At 41.3% G+C, this 24,009-nt stretch overlaps 1 protein-coding gene across 1 annotated transcript; it reads left to right on the top strand.

Annotated features, from left to right (window-relative positions):
* Positions 1–3,938: 3,938 nt before the first annotated feature.
* Positions 3,939–23,869, top strand: TMEM41B (transmembrane protein 41B). Its single transcript, XM_074955026.1, has 7 exons — positions 3,939–4,149; positions 8,454–8,571; positions 9,472–9,600; positions 14,155–14,248; positions 16,982–17,086; positions 18,835–18,973; positions 20,999–23,869. Exons 1-7 carry the CDS (start codon positions 4,074–4,076, stop codon positions 21,166–21,168), a joined length of 831 nt encoding a protein of 276 aa, XP_074811127.1. The 5' UTR covers positions 3,939–4,073; the 3' UTR covers positions 21,169–23,869.
* The last annotated feature ends 140 nt before the right edge of the window (positions 23,870–24,009 follow it).

Raw genomic sequence — 24,009 nt, 5'->3', positions numbered from 1 at the left:
TAATTCTTCCTAGATGTCTCGAGAGATTCACAATCTTTGCCACCAACAGGCAGTTCACCATGAGGTTCTGCCGGTTATCACAGACCCAGCTATATTTCTAATGGTTTCTAATGATTCCCCCCATTACTATTACCTATATCTTCCCAATAACTGGGATTCCCTCCCCTGGAGAGATATCCTCAGTGTGAGAGGATACCATGACATCATCTGGAGGGAAGGTCCAACTAGGGTGACCAGACATCTCGATATTACTGGGACCGTCCCAATATTTGGGGGCTTTGTCTTATACAGGCAACTATTACCCCTGCCCCCTGTCCCAATTTTTCACACTTGCTACCTGGTCACCCTAGTCCCAACTATGGGATTGTTTTCCTCCTCTCCAATTTGATGTTCTCCTTCCCTGAGATTTTCATCATCCTCAACAGCACAGAGGCTGTCAGACTGGGGGTGGGACAGCTCTACTGTGTCCCAGAAAGTCTCATCTATGTATCTCTCTGTCTGCCTTAGCTCCTCCAGTTCAGCCACTGTGGTCTCAAGAGCCCGTACTTGGTCTCTGAGGGCTATGAACTCCTTGCACTGAATGCACACATATGCTACCTTCCTACAAGGTAGGTAATCATTCACGCTGCATTCAGTGCAGTAACTCAATGGTCACGCTTTCATAAGGGGATTGGGTGGGGCAGGGGAAATTAATGACCCCTAGTAAAGATGGCTGACATTTTCTATTGTTTCCAATGGAACTGAAGCCGCATTCTGCCCTCAGGGAACATGGCCACTCTAGAGCTATATCCCTAAAGTCTTCACACGTATCATTCTTCAAACCTGCCAATGTGTGATATAAGTAAGTAAAATAGGTGATAAATGACCAAAAAGTGGAACTCTTAGCTATTGTATGTCACACCATAATTGACAGAACATAATTTTTTTAACTATAAAATGTGTTGTTAATGATGTTTTCTTATGTTAATTGCATAAACAAGATTTTTAAGAAGACAGAAAAAAAGGGAGAAACAGAAATTCCAAGGGCCTCCTCCTCCATTGGTTTGAATTCTGGATTGTGTGTACTGCAGCAAAGGCATCTACCATTTGATCTAAAGGAATAACTGTTATTTGTCAGCCCTGCATGAGGATGTGACATTCCCTTTACCAAGGGTTTATACAACTATTTGCTTAAAAGCAGTGGAATGTTGGAGCTTCACATTCCTGGGTTCTGCTCCTGGCTCTGAGATTGGAATGTGGATTATGATCAGAGGTACAAACAAATAGCTAAGGCCATAGATTTGGGATGTTCAAACCTGAAAGGCGGTGTGACAGAGATTTGGGTCTACCATAGTTGAAACCTGGGTTCTAGTCCCAAATCTGTCAGAAGCCATTTTGTGCAACCTCTCAATCAACTTGTAAAATGAAGGAATGATACTTGCTGCCTCCCAAGTTAGGCTATGAAGCCTTACTCATTAATGATTATGAAATACATAGAAAAATAGACAGCAGAGCATAGAGTGAAATTTTAAGTAATGGTTTCCTGACTCCCCATTCAGGGCATCTTTCCCTAGGCTAAAAGGTATTTAAATGGTGATCTATATCTGCAAGAGTTATGGGAGCAAGAAGTCCTACTCTTCCAGTGAGCCGTGTGAAGTGGCTAGTGGCACACTTGGAACGTGCACTGTTCCCTACCCAAAATGAGCAGGTTGAGATTGTGAGATTTAAGCTTTTGGTTTAAAGTCCTAGGACAGCTTTCTGGCACAAAAATCCCTTGGTGGACTAAACAGGATGTTGCGATAGATCCTTTTCAGAGGAGGACCTCCAAGAAAGGAATGGATATAAATCCCAGGTACTAGGCCTGAGAAGTGCTATCCTCTTTTGGATTCCCCCTAGGGGAGAGGTGGGCAAACTGTGGCCCACGGGCCACCTCCAGCCCACGGGACCCTCCTGCCCGGCCCTTGAGCTCCCGACCAGGGAGGCTAGCCCCCGGCACCTCCACTGATGTCCTCCCTTCCCCGCAGCCTCAACTCACCGTACTGCCTGCGCTCTGGGTGGCAGGGCTGCAAGCTCCTACCGGGTAATGTGGTTGCAAGAGCCGCCGGTCTGCCCTGGTGCTCTAGACTGTGCGGCAGCGTGGCTGGCTCTGGCCAGGCGGCGTGGCTGCCAGTCCTGGTGCTCTGAGTGGCATGGAAAGGGGGCGGGTGGGGGGTTGGATAAGGGGAAGTTGGTCCTGGGGGGCAGTCAGGGGACACGGAGCAGGGGGCGGTTGGATGAGGCGGAGGTTCTGGGTAGGGCGGTCAGGGGATGGGGAACAGGGGGGTTGGATAGGCATGGGAGTCCCGGGGGCCTGTCAGGGCACAGGGGTTTGGATAGGGATTGGGGCAGTCAGGAGACAGGGAGCAGGGGGGGTTGGATAGGGGGTGGGGTCCCAGGGGGCAGTTAGGGGCGGGGGGGGTTCTGGAAGGGGGCAGTCAGGGGACAAGGAGCAGGGGGGGTGTTGGATGGGTTGGGAGTTCTGAGGGGGGCAGTCAGGGGGCAGGGGCCAGGTTGTTTGGGGAGGCACAGCCTTCCCTACCTGGCCCTCCATACAATTTCGGAACCCCAATGTGGCCCTCAGGCCAAAAAGTTTGCCCACCCCTGTCCTAGGGACTATGCTAGGACCTACTTTGTTGTAACTGTTTAGTCAACAAATTTAGGCTATCTGCATTTTTTTTTCTACCTAGTTAATTATCCTATTGTTCGAGCCACACATATAAGTGGTTTTTGGAACCCACCAGCTGCTAGGGGCTTAAAGTGCTGTCCCTCCAGTCATGGTGCACTTAGCACTCCACCAACTATCCCAGAGATTCTGAGGCTGGAAGGGACCATTGAGATCATCTACAGTACTCTGACCTGCTGTATAACTCAGGCCAGAGCATATATTCAAAGTAATTCCTGACTGACCTAGAGCACAACTTTTAGAAATCTTGATTTAAAAACTGCCAGTGAGGGAGAATCCACCACCAGCTTTGGTAAATTGTTCCAGTGGTTAACTACCGGCACTGTTAAAGGAGGCCCTGTGTTACCATATTTACTGACTCCAGCTCTGCATTATGGTATTTACTGTGTTTTAAACACAATGCGCTCTGATTGAGTGTGTTACCAAGTATAGCGGTTAAACATTCAGCCTCAGATGAGCATTGCCATATTTAACAGCATGATCCTATTTATTGCGCTAGACACACAGCCCTGCCTTCCTGTTATAGTCAATAGGCTAAACAAGCTACCATATTTACTCAAAAAGAAAAGGAGGACTTATGGCACCTTAGAGACTAACAAATGTATCTGAGCATAAGCTTTCGTGGGCTACAGCCCACTTCACCGGATGCTCTCATAAATGTGTTAGTCCCTAAAGTGCCACAAGGGCTCCTCGTTCTTCTTGCGGATACAGACTAACAGGGCTGCCACTCTGAAACCTGTCATATTTACTCAGGAAAACACGCAATTCTAGTTGGACATTACCGTATTTATTGAAGTCCAACCTTGAGGTTTAAACCATGTTTAATGGGTTAATCAGGAAGACGTGGCTCACGTTACCCTCCGTTTTAGAGTATTTATTGGGTTAAGCATTTAACACGCACTGATCTAGGCTTTACTGATTTCATGTTGGGAAGCGGGAAACAGTGAAATCTTGGATGTGCGCTGCCGTATTTAATAGCCTAAACGCACCCGTGACTGGGCGTTAGTATAAACCGAAACATGCAACTCACCCTCAGTTTTACAACATATATCCCCGCCTAGGGATTACCGTATTTACATGGTTGAACACACAACCTTGATTTAGCGTTACCACAGTTCAGGGTTTGTCGTAAATAACAGGTTAAAAACGCAAAACCTGCTGGGCGTTACCGTATTTACCACTTAAACGCGGAGCCCTCTGCCTGCAGGTCCGAGGCGGTGCGGGCGGGCATGCGCCGTGTGGGGCCTGGGTGGGGTGACGGGAGCGGCGGGTGCCGCCTCCTCTCGCGGCTCTTGGTGCCGGGCGGGCCTGGGCTCACCTGGCTGGGCCTGTGTCTCGTTGCCGGGTGTCCGGCTCCTGGCAGCGCGGGGCCATGGCGCAGCGCAGAGCGGCGGAGCGGCGCCCCGGCGAGCTGGCGAGCGCCCGGCCCCAGCGGCAGCGCATTGAAGGTGCCGCCCTGATGCCGGCCGGGGGGCGGTGTGAGCAGCGGGGCCGCTGCTGGGGGCAGGATGGGGTCAGTGGCCGGGGAGGGGGCGGTTTGGGGCAATGGCGGGGGCAAGGAGAAGGGCTCTGTGGGGTCAGTGTCTGGGGAGGGGGCGGTTTGGGGCAATGGGGGGTAGGGAGAAGGGCTCTGGGGGGTCAGGGTCCGGGGAGGGGGCAATGGGGGGCAGGGAGAAGGGCTCTGGGGGGGTCAGGGTCCGGGGAGGGGGCAGGGAGAAGGGCTCTGGGGGGGTCAGGGTCCGGGGAGGGGGCACTGGGGGCGGTTTGGGGGCAATGGGGGGCAGGGAGAAGGGCTCTGGGGGGTCAGTGTCTGGGGAGGGGGCACTGGGGGGGTGGTTTGGGGCAATGGGGGGCAAGGAGAAGGGCTCTGTGGTGTCAGTATCTGGGGAGGGGGCAATGGGTGTAGGGAGAAGGGCTCTGTAGGAGCAATGTGGGGGGAAGGTCAAGGGAGGGGCACTGTCTGGTCAGTGTGTGGGTTGGGAGCACTGATATGGGGTTGGTTTGGGGCAAAGGGAAGGGCACTGCAAAGGGAGGTAGGTTGGAGGCAATAGGGAGAGGGGAGTCTGTGGCGTCAGTGTTCAGGGATGGGGCACTGAGGGGGGGTTGGTTTGGAGTAGTGTGGGGGGCAGGAGACACTGTAGGGTCAGTCGGTTTGGGGCAGTGGAAGGGACTCTGTGGGGTCAGTGTTGGGGAAAGGGGCACTGAAGTGGGGTGGGATTGGTTTGGTGAGGTTGGAGCAATGTGGGGAGATGGGGGCAGGGAGAGGGGCACTGTGTAGGGTCACTGTTCAGGGACATGCAGGCACTGAGGTGGCATTGATTTGGGGAGGTGGTGGGCAGTGTTGTTGTCAGCCGGGCAGGTGTTGCCATTAAGCAAACGGCTCCGAGGACATGCTAAGCCCTGCGGGGCTGTGATGCTGTGGCTCATTCTGTGCTGATGGGCCTCTCTGCCCTTCTTCCAGAAGGGTAAGCAAGGGAGCAAGCCTCTCCCTGCCAGTTACCCACTGGTGGCTCCCTCTTTGCACCCCAGTGTTTCCCTTCCAGTTGTGTCACTTCCCCATTGGTCAGGATCTGAGTGTCTTAAAGCAGACATCTCACTTTGGTCATCTGAGCCCTCCCTGTTATGTGCTAGTGAGGGGCACTGTACTGAACCATTCTTGGGTGAATGGCTCATACAGAAGGGTCTGCAGCACCTATGAATTGTGAGTTGTCACTTGTAAGTTTGTCAGGGCTGGGCATTTTCAGGGAAACAATGTTAATAAAGTACAGAACTAAACTACACACAGTTGTACATAAGGCTGTTCATAGGCATTTGGTGACCGAACCTGATGATAGGGTATTCAAAATGAAAATATATCCTTAGTTTTCATTTATGTAACCTGTCATGTGCAACCCTGTGCTCACACGTAGCCTTACTTGCACAGAGTGGCTTGCGAGATTGGGGCTTTAATTTGTGTGTACTTACTGGATATGTAAAATAGTAGAATAATTTAATATCTGGCTGTAAATTGATAGAGTTGAAAAGGGATTTTCTAAGTACATTGTTGCCCTATCAGTTAGGTGCATTTGGGTAAGGCAGCTGTATGTATCTGGTCTGACTAGGTATGGCAAGTATTGTGATTATCTACTCTGGGTTGTGTTTAAAACATTGAACTATATTAGCATGGTTTGGAAATTGGCATGGTTTCACAGTGCAATTTAAAATCTTTAGTCACTTATAATAAATTCTCTACTGTATATCTTGCAAACTGTTAAAACAAATTTGGGTGGAATGGATGAGAAATGGAGAACATACTAATGTCCCCCACATGCTTAATTTTACTACTATTAGTTCCATCCAGTAGATTTCCCTTCCTCATATTGGATTATCATTCTGGAGAAGGTGGTAGTAAAAAAAACCCAATTAAGTTTGTAGCTGCATGGCTCTAGCACTTCAGACAAAACAGAGGCAGTAAAATCAAGGGACTATGGTAAACATTTTTACTGACTTCAAGGCAAAATTGGCAAAGTAAGTAAACTTGAAACTAGTCAGAGCACTTGTTTTGTTTTTATTATGTTTCATCATCCTTTTTCTGGCTTACAACATTGAAATGGTAATGCAATAGATTGCTGTGCATGTTGCATAGTGGCATCATAATCATGCCACCAGGAGCTGCAAATGAAACCAGCATCTTGGGATTTTTGTGTTGTGGCGCTCCAGCAGAGAAATTAAGGCCAGGTATACATGTAAAATTTTTGCTTTTTTATTTTTAATGTAATAGCTATGCTGGCAAAAGCCTTAGTGTAGATGCAGTTATACTGCTAAAAAAGTGCCTTTGCTGGTATAGCTCATTTTGCTTGCTAACCCAGTATCCGCTATACCATCCAAAGCATTTCTGGTTGGTATAACTGCATATGTGGTTGGAGGGTTTTGCTGGTATAGCTGTGTTACACTCAAGGACTGAGCTACAGCAGACTAAAGCAACATTACTTGTGAAAAAGAGCATCCATAGAGGGAGGGGGGGTTAATGTGCATTAAGGTTGCACCAGTTAAGATTAACTTTCCTGAATGTCTTTATGTAGACAAACCCTCATACTGCAATAAGAGTTGCTCCCGGTGGTATTCTGCACCAAATTTTTTTCTTTAAAATATTGTGCACAGAATTTTTTTAATTCTGCAAAATTCTGCATATTTTATTTGTCAAAATAACACAATATAATCACACCAGTTTCAATTATTTTTGGTAATTTATTTCAAAATACCTGTCAGCAAGTATGTCTGTAACAATACAGACGACAAAAAAGATTCAGGAAATGTTTTTTGACAAATAGATTCCTTGCTAGGCATATTAATACAGAACTTTGAGTAATAATTCATCTAAACTACAATACAAAACCGTATTTCCCACAGCCTTTTTTTTTTTTTTTTTTGAAGCAGAGCGAAGGCTTGGAGGAGTGAGGGGTAACAGAGGAGCTGAGGGAGAGGGAAGTAATTGCTGGGAAGGAGCCTGGGTGTGAACTTGGAGGGCTGTTGGGTATGGATAGGAAAAGTATGGAACAGGTTGTTTTTTGTGGGGTAGGGACGGATTGTTAGGGAGCTTCCCCCATGCACACCTGGCTGACCCCTAGTCTCTCCCATTCAGTCAGGCACATCTGCCCCTGTCCCCATGTGTCCCTGTGCCCTCACCCAGCCACTCCCCTGTCCCTATGTGTCTCTGCACCTCCTTCCCCACTGTGGCCCTGTGCCTCCACTCCCATTCAGCCCCTGCGACAGTCTGTCCTCCCCCACTACTAGCCCTTATGAGCCCCTGTCTGACACCCCCCTCTCCTCCCCAACAGCTCCTGTCTACTGACTTGGCCTGACAAGCCCTGCTGCTATTTGTTCTATTGCCACAGCACCCTCTGGTGGACAAAAGGTGGAACTGCAGAAACATTTTGGCAGATGCTTTTTTGTGTGTGAAGAATTAGAAATCTCTGGGACTCATTAAATATACGTGCACGCAGTAACTCTTAACTCCTGGGGGAGTTCTGCGCATCTCCATTGGGTAGGGGAGGGGTTTACTTGTATCGTTATATCAGTTTAATGTCACATCTTAGGTTATATTGAAAAAAAAACTTTCCTGTGTATACTAAGGCTAAGTGAAAGCTATTTTTAAAAGTACCTTTTCCTTAGGCCTTGTCTTCATTTAAAAAAAAGGTGTGGTTTTTAACATGTTAGCTACAATATGTTAATAAGTATGTGTTAAAATCCTAGTCTAGAAAAGGGAAGATAATTTTGTAAATGTATCTCCTAGGATTTACTTTGATTAGTTAATGTGTTAAAAATACCTTTTCTTGTAGTGTTGACATGGGTGGCCTGAGTTAGTGCAGCACTAGATCTTCCCTGAGCAGAGTTAGACAGCATGGCCATCAGCATTTTGTTTACTGTAGCTAAACCAGTGGTGGGGAATTTTGGCAAAAAGTTTAGTGTACTGTGCTTGCGTGTTCTCATGTTACTTTGCTGTGGTTAATAAGGGTGTAAAGCAGGTTTTCTCCTTTAATGTATTAATTGAGGGCCAGCTCCAGTAGTCCTTATTTGGGTTTATGTCAGTGGGAGCTTTGCTCAAGTAAGGAATGCAAGATTTTGCCTGCGGCTTCTAGGGAATATAAGAGAGATGGCTTTTTGGTGGGAAGATTTTATTCACAAAATACTTACTTTTAAAAACTTTTGGAAGCATAACTTTGAACTCTGTCATATTTGTTTTTATGTTAACTATAATTTTGTTAAATTTTAGGAAGGGCCCATACAGAAGGTGGATCAGCACGAATGTCACTCCTCATATTAGTGTCCATCTTTCTGTCTGCTGCTTCGATTATGTTTCTAGTATATAAAAATTTTCCACAGCTTAGTGAGTAAGTATATTAAGGATTAATTTGCTGGCTTTTCTTTGGAGTATCCTCTACAACTAAAGGTTTTAGGAGGTCCCCAAACTGACATACCTCAACATTTTCATAAGCTGATAAAAATTTGAAAAAAAACGGGGGGGGGGAGAATTCATAAGACAACCCAGAAAGTCAAAATATAAAACTTCGAAGTTGGAAATATCCAGAAGCAAGTGCTGGAGACTGCCAGTCAGAGCTAGTCTAAAAGCAAAAGTTGTACCACTTTAACTATACTGCTATAATTAAATTAGTACAACCTTCCCCTCTTTGGATACAGTTATACTGGTATAAATGTGATTTATACTGGTATTATTTGTTCTCATATGGGTGGGGGAAATAAGCTATACCTGTGTAAGGCACGTATATACTGGTATAATTGTGTCCACAGTGAGGAGGTTGTATTGCTTTTAACTATAGTGGCAAAAAAATAAAATTCTCATGCCTAACTGAAATAAGGTATAACAGTACAAAAATTATACTGCAGACTTCAACTTAAAGGCAACAAAGAAAGTATGCACCCATAAGGCAAAATACCTGAAAAATGTTTCCTCTTGTGAAGGAGGTAACACGCCATCCCTCTCAAAAAATCTCAATCAATGTTAATTTTTCTTCATCTGTATAAACTGAACAAGGAGAAATAATGTTGAAAACACCTAAAATTATCTGAGGGTTTCAGCTGCAGAATCCTATAGATTTGTGTTCTCTGCCTAGGAAAGTTATCACCAGCAGTTAGACTAATTGTTTTGCTCTCATTATAGCTCTTTGATTTATTATCTTATATTGGGGCAAATGAGTTTTAAAATTGTATTTACTGATTACTTAGCCTAATTCTTGGAAATCTTTTTTTTTTCTCCCCCTCCCCCCCTTCAGAGAAGAGAGAGAATGTATAAAGATTCCCAGAGAGATGGATGATGCTAAGGCCTTAGGAAAAGTCCTCTCCAAATACAAAGACACCTTCTACGTCCAAGTATTAGTGGCTTATTTTGCTACATATGTTTTGTATCCTTTTCCTGCTGATATGAAAGTTGTTTAGTTACAATTAATGATGTTTTTCTCTGAAAAATTTGAAGGAGGGATGTAAACAAGCTTACTGGCTCTTAATCCTTCGAGGATGAAGATTAAAAATGTAACTATTGGGTTGTCTTTAGGCCAGGTATGGAAATGCACAAGAATACTGAACTCTAAAGTACTTAGTCATTTTCTTGTGTATTCAAGTGCCTGCCTGCCTGTAAGAATGGACCAGACTGGCAGAAGGAAAGTGCGGTGTACATGTTCACTAGTAAATGCAGCTAGAACGCTGTTTTAAATCTACCAATCTTGACGGTGTCCTTTTGGAAATGGTTCTTAATATTTAACTTAACATATAAACTGTCTGGCTTTATAGAATATATCGGTTCAATTGTTTCAAATCATTTGTATGGATCTTGTGGAGATCTTAAAAAGAAAATCAAAATTAAGTACAGCCCCACATGCCTAAGATACTCAAACACTGCATCTATTACAGATACTATAAAAAGAATGAGAGAATTTAAACTTGTATCTGGGGCATTTCTCAGAAGTATTTCAAGGCACTCCTTAATTCCTGTAATGCCTATTTTACACAAAGAATTGCTGGATCTCTTTATGTGAAGTTAACAAGTACAAGATATTTGGAGTTAAAGTACAGTCTAATTGTTAGTCCAAGCAGCAGTTTTCTTTTTGTTGGTAGTGATGCAGGATTCAGAATATATTAATTAGTAATGGTAATAAAAAAAATGCTTAGATAAAAGTGAACCTTCAACGGCTGTTCCACTTACAATTTTTAAAAAAGGATGGTGAAGGAGGTCTTCTCTAACTCCATTTGAGAGGTTTTAGTAACTCAAAACAGGGTTATTGAATGTCATTAATTCAGTAATGATTTATTTTACAGCTGGTTCTATTCCAAAAAGCAGTTGTTCACAAATAACATTTTAAATGGATTCTATACAAAAGGGAAGTTAGTTGAAATGACAAAGATAGATGTAAGGTAACAAGTGTTTTAAAAAAAAAAAACAGTCAGTTGTCTAAACACCATGACATCTGCTGCTCTAATAGTTAAATGTCGTTGTTCTTAGATTAGTTGACCAAAGTCTGTCACTAATGTGCATGCTGTGATGTTTTTCTCAACCCTTGAAATATGCTTAGAAAGCAATTGTACACTTTGTTCATTTACTCTGAGTTTGATACTATACGTTTGTTGTCTTGTTCTGATAAGTCACACACAGTTAATATCAGGATGGCACTTTAAAATATGATTGATTCTAAATTTTTTTACAAGTTCCCTTAACAGGGATTTAAGCACTTTGCCCCCAATCATCATACTAGGGAACCACATCATGTGTGTGCTGGAACAGATCTTCCTCCATGTCTTATGGAAGAGAAGATCTTGCTCCATAGGGGGTGTCATTAGCCAGACCTCCCTTGCTTGAGCCAGACATGGGCCTCTGTGAAAAGGCAATACCAAAAGAGCTCCAGCAACCTCCCTTGTCACTAGATGGGGCAGTAGCACTTGCACCTGACACCTTCAACGCATTCTAGTACCTGCAGACCTGGCTCTCTGAGGCCCTCTGCATTGAAATCTCAGTGACCCAGGCAAAGGTCATTAAGATCTTTGACATCCTGAACTCCTCAGCCCCAGCCAGAATTGCCCTCCCCATCAGTGAGGGCACACTTGAACTCGAGAAGGGCATAATCTTCACCTTTGGCAGACCCCAACCACTCTTGCTCCCTCATCTACAAGGAGCAAAAAAGAGGAGCCACAAAAGAGCTTTGAAAATTTATATGCTCACCGTAACTGTGATATCAGCAGTACAGGAAAAATCCAGGTCTGCAAAGGGCACCCCAGAAAAGACCATTCAAAAAAAAAAAGTGATTCCTCAGCATCACTACTAAGCTCTGTGTTCTAAAGTAAAATAGGCTTTGTTCAAAATATAATTTTGTGACATGAGAGCAATGCTCGCACAGGATAATAAGAGGGAACTCTGAGAGCTCATGAAGGAGGGTCAAATGGTCTCAAAGATATGCTTACAAGTAGCCAAGGTTGTATCGGACACTGCCATCACCATGAGATGGGCTTTGGTTTCCAGTGTTCGGCATTTCCAAGAAGTGTAATGCATCGTAGAGGACCTGCCCTTCAAAGGGATGGAGCTCTTCAGCAGTAAAACAGCTGAAGTGCTCTACTTCATTAAGGATTTTAGATCCCTGTTGTGATCCCTCGCGGAATGCACCCTAGTCCCCTATTGTAATCATACATATATCGTCCCCAAAAGAGAGAGCTCCCTTCTACTCCATACTTAATAATTGGAGTACCTCTGTGAAAGGCCCTGAGATTCAAGGAGACACACTGGAGCCAAATTAGAGCCTACCCTGACCTTCAAAAGCCACCTTGTTCTTTTCACCAGGTGTGGGTTGTGATTACAGTTGACCAATGGGTGCTACGCATCATCAGCCCTGGCTACTCTAACCATTTCCTTGCCTTTCTCCCTATGTAGTCCTCCTTCCCTGTCTTTTCAGAAACCTTTCTCATGAGAACCTACTCCAAACAGGAGTAGCCTTGTTGCTTTGTCTAGAAGTCATAAAAGAGGTACTGCAGGAATACGGGGAAAGATGTTCTGGTATTTCCTTATTCTGAAGAAAGGGGGAATCTGATATTTCCTTATTCTTTGTCCTATCCTAGAGCTGAGGAGATTGAATGAAAATGACACGGATTCAGTATGGTAACACTTGCCTCCATCATTCCATCTCTTCAGACTCAATACAGGCTTGTAACTCTCGACTTACAGTACTCCTACTTCTGCATAGCCATCCACCCGGCCCACAGGAAGTACCTGAAATTCATAGTGGGGCCCAGCTAGTAGTACAAGCAGTGAGCCTTCACAAAATGGTTAATTGTGGCTGCAAACCGAAGAAGTATCAATGTCTATCTGACCCCAACAATAGATGTCAACAAGCCTGAAATGTGCCTTCTACCTGTTTTGCCTAAGTGCGCTTCCGTGTGAACTAAGAAGAATCGTCCTTCCCCTATCATTAATATTAGTGTTCATAGGAGACATGATCAGTTCCGGTCAGTGAGGGCTTTTCTTCCAGAGGACAGAGTCCTATCATTGTAGTAATTTTTAAACAGAATAAAATCAAACCTGACTATGATGGTACAGACTTGCCTTGGAATTGTATACCACATTGGCGAGTGCTTGTGACAGCGCTTTCCAGACTTCCACTTGTGGCCCCTTCAACTTTGGCTCCAGTTAGCCTGCTACTCGATAAGACATCAGATGAACAAGGTTGTAGTCCCACCTCATATCAACACGGAGCTGAATTGGTGGCAAGACCCCCAAGAACGTTTTTTTCCTCTATTTCCAGGCAGCAACTCCCAGTTCCTATGGAACTGAGTTTGAATTGACACTTCAAGCAAATTAATACTGGACAAGGGAGTCCACCACTCTGAGTCACTGTTGCTTTCAGATTCATGTCTACGTGGCATCAGTTATTCTAGGTTTGCATTTGGATGGCTTCCTTCACAACTGAGAGGACTAAAAATACACCTTTTTAGAAAGGGGGGGGGGGGGAAGCTGCGTGAGCTTCTGCACAAGTTGAACATGTCTTGATGACCACATAAATAAATACTTCAATTTAATCTGGACTATATGTTTGACATCCCTTATCTAGTTTATGTAGTGAGAAGTATGTAGTCCTTAACATGGACCTCTAGGATGAAGAGGTTTTTAAAAGGGAAGAAATTTAGGGTAGGAAGGCGATCTCATGGTTGTTGGATATTACTATTGGTTTGTGTGCAAACTTGTCACTCTTTAAAATTAAGCCCATACAATGGATTATTGTATTAGATTTTAACTTTTGAAGACTTGGTTTCAAATTCTGGCGTATGTCCCAAACAAATATGGGTTTTGTCTTATCCTAGTACCAACACCGATAAAACCTCCACAATGTATAGGATGTTTTGGTAACTTCTGGGGGAAAAAAAAAAAATACTCTGCAGCTGAAACAGAAGTTAAAGGTTTGGGCAGGAATGACAAGGTGAAAAGTCTATGGCCAATGTTATGTGGAAGGTCAGACTAGATTATCCCAGTGGTCCCTTCTGGCCTTAAAATCTAATAAAAGTGGTGTGAGGCTGGAATGGTATGTGTATGCTGCGGGTGAAGAATGAGATTTTGTTACTGGTTATACAGTACTTATTTGTACTGTACCTTATCAAAGCGGTTTGTCGTCCCATCTCTCGAATGAACCCTAAACCTAAACCTGAAAGAAGAAAACAGTTTGCACTGACTTAACTAAAAGTGTCTTTGCAAAAAAGATTGTTAAATTGGTGCAAGTTTGTGGGCAAGGCCTTAAAAACTCATATTAATGCAGTGCTCCCCAAATATCTCGTGTAAACTGCTTATGCCAACAGTAGTATTTTGAAGATATACATATTTCTAGTGTTCAGCTTGTAAGTTGGTAAATACCATGATCGCTTTTAAAATGAAGAATGTAAAAGTTCTAAGTAACGCGATGTTCTATCCTTAACTGAGAAGCACTCAGCTTGCAAACATTTGCTATACCTGGCTCTATATTTCTCAGTATCCTCTCAGGGTTTCTTTATCCGTTCCCATTAGCCTTATTTCTTGTCTGTCTGGTAAGTATGTATTCCTCCCTCCCCTTCCCCCATTGGCATTTGGGATGACTGCGGTTGTGGTCAAGCAGGGTTTAGGAGCATGCTGCCTCTGTATCTCTCTTAATCCTTGTAGCTTAACCACCTGAGGTGTTGGTGAGGAGGTTTTAGCACCGAGGCTATGTCTACATTGGCAATTGAATGACACAACTTTTTTGTCTTTGAGGTGTTAAATCCCCCCCCCCCAACAACAACAACAAAAGACAAAAGTTTTGCTGCAACAAGTGCCAGTGTGAACAGTATGTTGTTGGCAGGAGCACTCTCCTGCTGACAACGCAAACACCGCTTGTTGGGGGTGGAAGCTTTTTGTCTGCAGGAGAGCTGACAAGCAGCGCCTACGCTGCCCGACTTAGCTGCACGGCTGTAGCGGCATGCCAGTAGCGACACAGCTGTGTCACTAAAAGCGGTGTAGTGTAGACAAGCCCTGATTGAGTCCAGTGAGGCAATTGGAGAATTATCGCAGACTTCAGTCAGCATTGTTGAGCTGATAGAGCCTCGCTTCTAAAGTGCTCAGCCAGACTTCATTGGTGTTAGCTGTTTGGGCCAGGGTACTGAGCAGTTACGAAAATCTGGCCCCAGTTGTTGACTTATGCTGAAAACTGCCTATAAAATACATCATAAAATTCAGACCACGAATTATTTAGGTCTGTATATTTATTACATTACATTACAAAATCAGAGGGATACTGTGTACATAACAAAACCACTATGCTTACAAAAAATACTCCCCCCCCCCCCCAATTTTTTTTTCCAGTTCCTATTGGTAACACAATGGTGTTAGCTGAAACGGTTTTTTAAACCACTGAGTTTTGTGGCTTAAACAGAGGTTCTTGAATGGCCTTGACAGGCTTCAAAGGGTGTCGTGTCTTGTCCTGACCTCTTCTGCCAAAAAGATGATGGTCCTCAAGGGCTTAGGATAGAGTTAGTCAAGTAGATCTAGACTTGATGCGTCTAGATCTAGTTGAGGTGATGGGTTTTCACAATTGAGGAATCTGAATCTATTTAGAATACATTTAAAAGGCCTTTTTTATTGTTACTATTCAAAGCCTTCTTAAACTGATTGGTGGTAACAGTTCTCATTTAGCATTTTTGGAATAGAAAGTAATCTTGTTACATCTGTAATGAATGTCAAGATGGATGTAAACCAATGCATCTTTTTGCCTAAATCAGTGGTTCTCAAACTTTTTTTCGTGGACCACTTGAAAATTGCTGAGGATCTTGGCGGACCACTTAATGATCTTTCCAAATGTTGTTTGTACCATTAGCTAACTGTGTTCAAGCGCTTTGGATAAAAGCGCTATATTAAAAAAAAAACGTAATAATAATTAACTATCCCTCTTGCTTGCATATTATCTGTACACATAGCTCTGCGTTAAGATGCTAAACAAATCTATGAGTTAAGTAGAAATAGTCATGCTTGTTGCAAATATTAATACAATATTTTCTGATACTGGAAAGGAGAGTAAAAGGCATTCACCCAGGTTTATGAAATTTCTCTGAGATGTCAACTCTTAATTTGATAAATACTTCACACATAGAACAGTAAAAATAAGTAATAAAGTAACACAAACAGCAAAACAATAAACAAGTGACACTGAAAATATGAAGGGAAGTAAAACATCAAGTGGTTGGTTATGGGTATTTTAAATGAGTGTTTAAGACCCACGCTGTGCAAATGCACCAGAGCCTTGTAGAAACAGGCAGAGATCTCCTGGTTTCACATTGTGTATGTCACCCACTCAGAAACTCACAGTGGACTCATGGAGTTTTTACAAGCCCTGGAGCACATTAACACATGGCTTGGAGTTTGCAGACAGATCCCTGCTTCAAAGAGCTTGCAAATAAGGTCTTTATCCTATAAAACACCTAACAGCACCCCCACCAAACCTAGTGCTCCTTGCTACTTAAGAGTCAATGGAAGTACTCTGAAGAGCCAGAACTATACCAGATAACAAAGATCTGGCCTTAATGGTTTCCATACCTCTCCCCAAATGTAATGGAAATCACTTGTCCAGACAAGTGATTTCCATTAAGTTTTTTTAGCAGTAGTTTGGGGAGAGCTGTCTCTCCCCTCCTGCGGCATCCCCCAGCTGGGCTGGGAAGGAGGAGGGGTGTCTCTCCCCCCCCATGGAGCTAAGGCGGGGAAGGAGGGCCATCTCTCCCCAGCAGCCATAGCACTGGAGCTGGGGAAAGTCGCCTCTTTCTCTGGCCACCACAGCCCTGCACGTCCCAAATTCCCTCCCCTCACCCCACTGCCCCCCCCCACCTACCCCATATTCCCCCCAAGGCCACCACCTCACCTTACATGTGCGTCTTCTCCAGGGTCCAGGCAGCTAATTAGTGGAGCTGCATGCTTGTGCGACTCCACTAATTAGGTGGGTGGCCCTTCATTCTCTCATGTGCAGCTGCCCAGGTGCGCACCTTAGAGGGAACTATCTGCGGACCACCTGAATGGAGCTCGTCCATGGATCACAGTGGCCTAAGCAAAGCAGTTATAGAAAATATTATAACGATAGGTGTTGTTTGTGTATATGTAGGAGTGGCTAACACAGACAATTAAAGGAGAACCCTGTAAAGCAGCCGAAATGGATAGCTGTATGGAGTCAGGCCCTTTACTGCTAATGAAATCAGCAGGGATTAGAGATTGTTGTACAAATTGCAAAGAATTTCTTCTCGCTTTTTTTCCCCCACTTGCAGTGTTCTGGACTTGGAGCCTCTTTCTGTTATATGCTTTCATATTTAGTGGGACGGCCAGTTGTGTACAGATATTTAACAGAGAAAGCAGTGAAATGGTCAGAACAGGTAAAGTTGCTTTTGGTAAACATTCATACTGATTATATAAAATGTGAATTGAAGAAGATGGAATCATAAGGGTTTTGATGTTCACAATAAACCTAATAAGAAATGGCTGATTCTGCTATCATTACTCACACCTAGTACCTCACTCCAAGTGTATTCTCCTTAAAGCAAATGGTGCAACTCATTGAGTGTACAGTACTACTGTACTTGGTATGAATAAGCATGGCAGAATCTGGCCCAAAGCACATTTATGGAATGAGGTGGAAAGCAAATTTAGCATTAAGCAGGTTCAGCAAATACAATTAAATATGTAGTCTTTCTAATGTGATATTTAAACTCTGTCATATAAGGAATCAGCTTAATATTTAAAAATTAAACTGTTCTCTTAAATTTGAGTTCATAATCTAACTGCAGTAACCCTCTTATTTCAGATTTTTAAAAACATGATTTTTTTTAATGTTACAACAGTAAACACCCTCTTGGATGAATTTCACTGGAAGAGATTTTCTTGATGAACAAAACCATACTCTTTACTTTCTGTGCCCAATGTTCTATTCTTAAACAAACTTTAAAGCCAACTTTTCTGGCAATTGTGGATCAGGAATAACTATTTTACAAACCTTTGTTTTGGATGTATAGTTCATTTAACTTTTTTTTTTTTTTTTTTTTTTAAACCTGTTTCTCCATAGCCAGGCAAACTGTACCTGATCTGTTTTGGCAGGAATCACATTAAGCTGTTATCACTATTTGTGTATATAGGGTCTCTAGTCCCACTTACATGACTATTCAACTATGGGAGTGGGATTTGATTACAATGTAGTTGTCCCATTACTCTTCCAACACAACTGGTTCTGCAGTGTAGATGAAACCGAGACAGTTTTAAGAATTGTGCTAAAGCCTGGGGTATATTCCAATTAAGTGAAAACATTAAGCACTTGCTATCTAGAACCTATCTCCACTAGTAAAGCTACATACATGAACAGCCCAAAACCATGTTATAAGCATGTTGAGAAGCCGTTTCTAAATCAGGTAACATATCTTAGTTCTAGGCCCACAGGTAAGATCAAACAGTGTTATAGTTTAAGGCTTTACTCCTCTTGTTTTTCACCAGGATAAAAAGTGTATTTTTAACATGGTGTTGACAAGACAATTCGTAGTTATTAGTTTTAATGTTAGCTGGTCAGAGTAAGCCTTAGGCTTCCCTTGCTAACTCATGTTCAAATGCACCTCATTCCTTATGTAGACACATCTACTATGTCTAACCTTGGTGTATAAACATAGTAAAACCTCAAGTCTGGATAAGGTTTTCAAATATGTGGTGTAAAAGGGCATCTGGATCTAAGTTTATACATTTTGCTTTTCTATCTGATGTAGCTGCACAAACAAAGACCAATAGTTGCTCTTTGGTGAACTACTTTTCCTTGTTAAAGAGTGAGTTGATTTAGTTCACTGAGTAGATATAATATAATGTCTAACTCCCATCCCAAAAGTCAGAATTTCTAAGCTAACTTCAGCACTATATTTAACAAATGTTTTTCCTGACCCTCCTCACAAGCTCCAATCCGGAACTTGTTTAAATATATTGTCTATTATTTTTTTGCTTTTGTTTCCACTAAAGAAATCTATCTAAACTTGTTAGCTAATAACTAGACTGCAGATGCACTGTATCTCAATAAGAGCAGCCTTATTTAATAATACATGTGTTTTTCCAAGACAGGGATTTTACTGAATTTTTTCTAATTTTGTGGCAGGTTGAACGACACAGAGAACACCTCATTAACTACATAATATTTTTGAGAATAACGCCTTTTCTTCCTAATTGGTTTATCAATATAACATCTCCTGTAATAAATGTACCACTGAAAGTATTTTTCATTGGTACTTTTCTAGGTAAGAATTTTGGTTAATAAATTAAAGCGTTTTAAGGACCCCGTTGTTCCCCCCCGCCCCTTCAGAGAATCATTTAGTGTATATCCGCATCTACTGGTCAACTGAATGATTACATGACTACACTATTTCTTTTATTTGTTTCTCTATGGAGCTGATCATCATAATATGTGAGGGCCTCACTTCTTACTCCAGTAGTGTTCCCATTTTACAGTTGGGGAAAATGAGACCGAAGTTCAATTACTTGTCCAAAATTACATGCCAAATCCGTTTGCTTCAGCAGTGTCCTTTGTTCCATTTTGTGCTTTTTTTTTTCCTTTGAAGTAGAATTACTGGGTTTTTTTAATTGAAAAGGGAAACTCAGATTTACTTCATGTTCTTTATGCAAAATTGTTTTGCCTCAGAATCTCTGTTTTCACATGAAGGGCTTGTTTTTCTCCCATTTGTTTACCATTGTCATTTTTCTTGAACGGATTAACTTCCTAATGATATTCAAAAAATGTTTTGAATAGGCTTCAGTTTGCATTTTGTTACAGATATTTTTCACATGGGCTATGAGCTATTCATATACTATTAACTGTATTGAAAGCCGTATAGTCTAGCGGATGAGACACTGGATTAGCACTCAGGAGACCTTGGTTCAATTCCTAGCCCTGCCATTGGAGTGCTGGGTGATCTTGGGAAAGTAAGTGCACCATTTCCCCATCTGTAAAATGCAGATGATAATACTGACGTGCTTTGAGATCTATAAAAGAGCTAGGTGGTATTATTATTTATTATGTCTTGACTGAACCTGAAAGAAAGTGGTAACTAAATTAATCTTACAGGATGGGAATTGTCTCTATCTTGGTGAACAAGTGAATTATTTTCCCCTTAAAAAAAACAACCCTATGATGTCAAAATACATCTATTCGTTGGTATGCCTACTAGATTAGGTGCTTCGAGAGGTTTTGGAAACTCCATCTTTTCCTTGTCACAAGAAAACTATATTTTTCCAACCTTCTAGTTTTATTGAGCTGCATAGTTAAACAAAAATACAAACAAAGATTATCTACTTAGCACTTATTTTATTTTATTATTAGCCACTAACTATGTAGGGAAAAACAGCATGTAATTTAACAAGACTGTACTATGGTGTTGAGACTTAAATATAAGAATCTGTTTTAATAAAGCTTACTAAGTAATATGCTTTTTTGAAGGGCATTGTCTTTTAAAATTTAGAATGAATAGAAATAGTATGAATGGGAACTGTAAGGTGTTCTTAGTTTGGGCTTTTAGGATATGGTCTGTTGTGGTAATTTAGGAAGGTCCCACTCTTGTAAAGAAAAGGACTACTCATGGTAATAAAGTTAACTACATGCATAAATTATTAGCTATCCAAACTGAAATCTCAGTTTGGGTAAACTTGCTCAGTTTTTGACCAGTGCTTCAATGGAACTACATCTTATATTTCCCTCTTTATAAATGGTGACCCTTCAAAAGTTGCTCTCTGACTTCTTGTGTACCAGCATACGTTCTTGTCTTTTTTTATTATGGATGGGTAGTTAAGTGTCTTTGTTTGGAAATAGTATGTAGTATTTGATTTCATAATGGATTACTAAGAAAAATCCATGCAGAGATGTGTCATTAGAAACAAAATTTAGACATGTTAAACTGTTGTTTTTGGTCTAATCCCCATGTGCTACTTAGTCTTTGTGTATGCAAACTAAAAAGTCAGTACAATATACATCGCAGAAAAAGAATGTACACTGCCTCTTTAGATTATATTATAAAGGTCTAGGTGCTATAGAAAAATGGTGTGTGTATGTATGTTTTTCTATATGATACTGTATTTGTTATGAACTGTATTTTTATTAAGTTCTGGACTTTGTTGCCTTAAACTGTTTCCAGCAAAGTTCTAAGATGGAGAGCATTTGCTTGCCTTAAAAAAAAAAAAAAAAAAAAAAAAAAAAAAATTGAAAAGTAACGTGTGCTTTTATTGTTTTAGTTCTCTTTCACTGATTCTTTGTTTTATCTCTGTACACATAGGTGTTGCACCACCATCTTTTGTAGCAATTAAGGCGGGAACAACACTGTACCAGCTTACAACAGCAGGGGAAGCAGTTTCCTGGAACTCTGTATTTGTTCTCATGATTCTAGCTATTCTCTCTATTCTGCCAGCTGTCTTCCAGAAGAAGCTTAAACAAAAGTTTGAATAAAGAGCACATTGGATCTAAATTTGCCATAATTCATCTCAGGATCAGTACTTCTGATGGTCATATGTTTGTTTTTTATCAGATCCTCAGCAATGTAAAAAAAGGGGAGACTTGTAAGGGATAAGAACTTCCTTATTTCTTTAAAGGAGCACATTTTACTGTCTGAAATTCAAGGAACTGTGTTCAGAAATACTCTGCATATAGTTTTGTAGCCCAAACCATCAGTGTTTTATTCTTTGAAAGCAAGAGGAGGGAACTCAAAACACAGAAGATTAGTTAACTTTTTGCTCTGCTTCATATATGTGGCAGAAAGGCAAAATTGGATAGCTTAAAATGCAACTTTCAAATATTGGTTTCTAAAAGTTCAAATAACTTTTGATTGGTCAATGTAGTTTGTAGCATTCTACATGACTCTGAAGACTTGCATGTAACTTAATGGTTTGCTCTGAATAATTTTCTCTTCATTCTGATTTTCCCCTTTCATCTACTTTTGTCCTTACTGGTCCCAGAATAATGTAAAGTACAATGGCACTCACTTGCAAAACATAAGGCTTCTCTCTTGGAGTAGTAAGTTAAATTCCAGTGATGTAAAACTGCAGGAGGCTAAACTGCTTTCTTCTTTCTCTTCATTAATGTTGTCTCAGTTTAAATACTTGAACTGCTTTAACTGGATTAACAAATTCAGTCAAATCATTCCCATACTGTAGATTTTATTTTTGGAGAGCAGGTCAGAATTTTATCTTGGCTTGTTGATTAACTCTGAAGTTTTTAATGCTTGTTTAGACTGATTTTTATTTGTCTAGTTTTGCCAGTATTTCAGATGCATAGACTCATCCTGCCAATTTAAGATAATTACCATTTTGTTATACAATATTTTTTAGTCCTTAAATGATTAAAGCAAATAGAGTAATTATAAGCGACTTACAATTCTTAGGATATATTACTTGAGAATTTGGGATGGAGGGGAGGGAATCTTGGTCTTGGCAATAGTAACCTGTTACCATTACAACTCATCTGGCTAAAAAGTTTTATCAGGTATGCAAATTTATTACAAAATTCTTCTGTTTATCTGAAATATTGCCATGTAAAGCTCAGTTCATCATGTAATAAAAATCTTACACTTTATACATAACCTAGAAGGCTGCATTCTGTGTTCTGATTGGTGGGTAATTGGTAGTGTTTTATCATCCACTAAGGTATACAATACCTTCTCTTCAATAGTTATCACTACTGTTGTCAGTTTGTTGCATTCTCAGTGGGCCCTTTAAAATATAAGCTCCCAATTCAACATGATACTTAAGCATGTGCCTAAGTATGTGAGTAAGTCCCACAGAAGTCAGCATCTGTGTGCTTTAAAGTTAGGCACTGCCTAAGTATCTGTCTGAATCAGGTCCTGACTCATTAGTAACTGCTTTGCAATGCTCAGATTTCTGAGGAATTACTCAGCTGAAATTTTGTACAGTGTTTTCTCATCCTGAAAACTTGTCATGTCATGGAACATTTTAGATATAAGAGAACAGTACTATAAATGGGATAATATGAAAGGTACTGGTACCTTCAACAGCTTTGTTCTTTTGTAACATAATGTGGATTGAGTCATTCATTTTATCACAGTATTATGTGTAAATACATAAGAAATATATTAATTGCCTACACTATTTTTGTCATCTGTTTTTCTGTTATGTAAACTAACTTTTCAATGCCTATTGAATTTTTCATTCAAATGTGGACTGCACAATAAACTGGTGGTTTTGTGTTGCTAACTAAAACATCAATGTTTTATCACTTGTTTACAAGTTTCTTTGTAAAATACAGCTTTGGGTATTTATGGGTTTAGAATTTTTAGTCTAAAAATGTACTTTAGTTTTAAAGGTTGATAATGTTCTATGACCTTGGATCCACCAGTCTGAACAGTGAGACTTCTTCCTACTGTAGTGTTAACCTCAGTCAGAAAAAAAGTCACTCTTTAGAGATGGTTCAGCACCACTGCTAGTCCAGTGGCATCTCTAAACATTTCTTTGTGTCCTGCCTGACATAGGTCAGTATAGATTTTACTTTTAGGTTTCATGTACACTATCAAACTGCAGTCTGAGGGACTCTTGTCATAGAAGGGTCTGAAATATGTTTCAAGTCCTTATGAATCATGCTAGAGCCTTGGATTTTACAGGGTAGTCACAATTCACTGTGTAGATAGGACTAAGCTATGTTATGAAGTTAAAACTGCTCCAACCATGTTGTAATTGGCTTCCCAGCACAGTAGCTTTTTATATCAAAGAAAGGTCCTTACCTTACAGTTCTCTTCTTTTGCAAAAACGTAATTGGCTTCTAGTCAACTGTTCCATATATATCTTCAGTGGATGCCAAGAGAAATTCCTTGAACAGTCCCTCATCCCTGGGAACTACTTCAGGGTATCTGAATACTACAGGCATTAGAATGAAAAGAATGTGGGGTAAGGCCCAGTTATGGAACACTTGCGATGCCTTTTCACTGGAAGGAAATTCAGCAAGTGATTAAGAGGTAGGCACAGCTTTCTAACAGGAAAACAGTGTCTGTCATGAAGCAAGTGAAGAAGATAAAAAAATGTAGCTCCTTTGAAATATCAAGGCATTTTGAACTGTTAGATAACCTGTTCTCTTTGGAGTTGTAAACAATATTTTCCAGACACCATTACTAAATGTCTTTTTTGCATTTGATAATAAAACAAAACTATACAAGCTTGTAATGACTTCTTTCTTTTGTGTGCACTATCTTCACCTTTTTTCTGAACATACAGTAAGTTTTTAGCTGAATCTATTTATAAATAGTTGAAGTGTTCTGAAATAGTTTTTACAGGCACTTAGAAT

This window comes from Natator depressus, chromosome 6, assembly GCF_965152275.1.
Source record: "Natator depressus isolate rNatDep1 chromosome 6, rNatDep2.hap1, whole genome shotgun sequence".
Classification (NCBI taxonomy): Eukaryota; Metazoa; Chordata; order Testudines; family Cheloniidae; genus Natator; species Natator depressus.
This window is presented reverse-complemented; position numbering and strand designations above follow the sequence as displayed.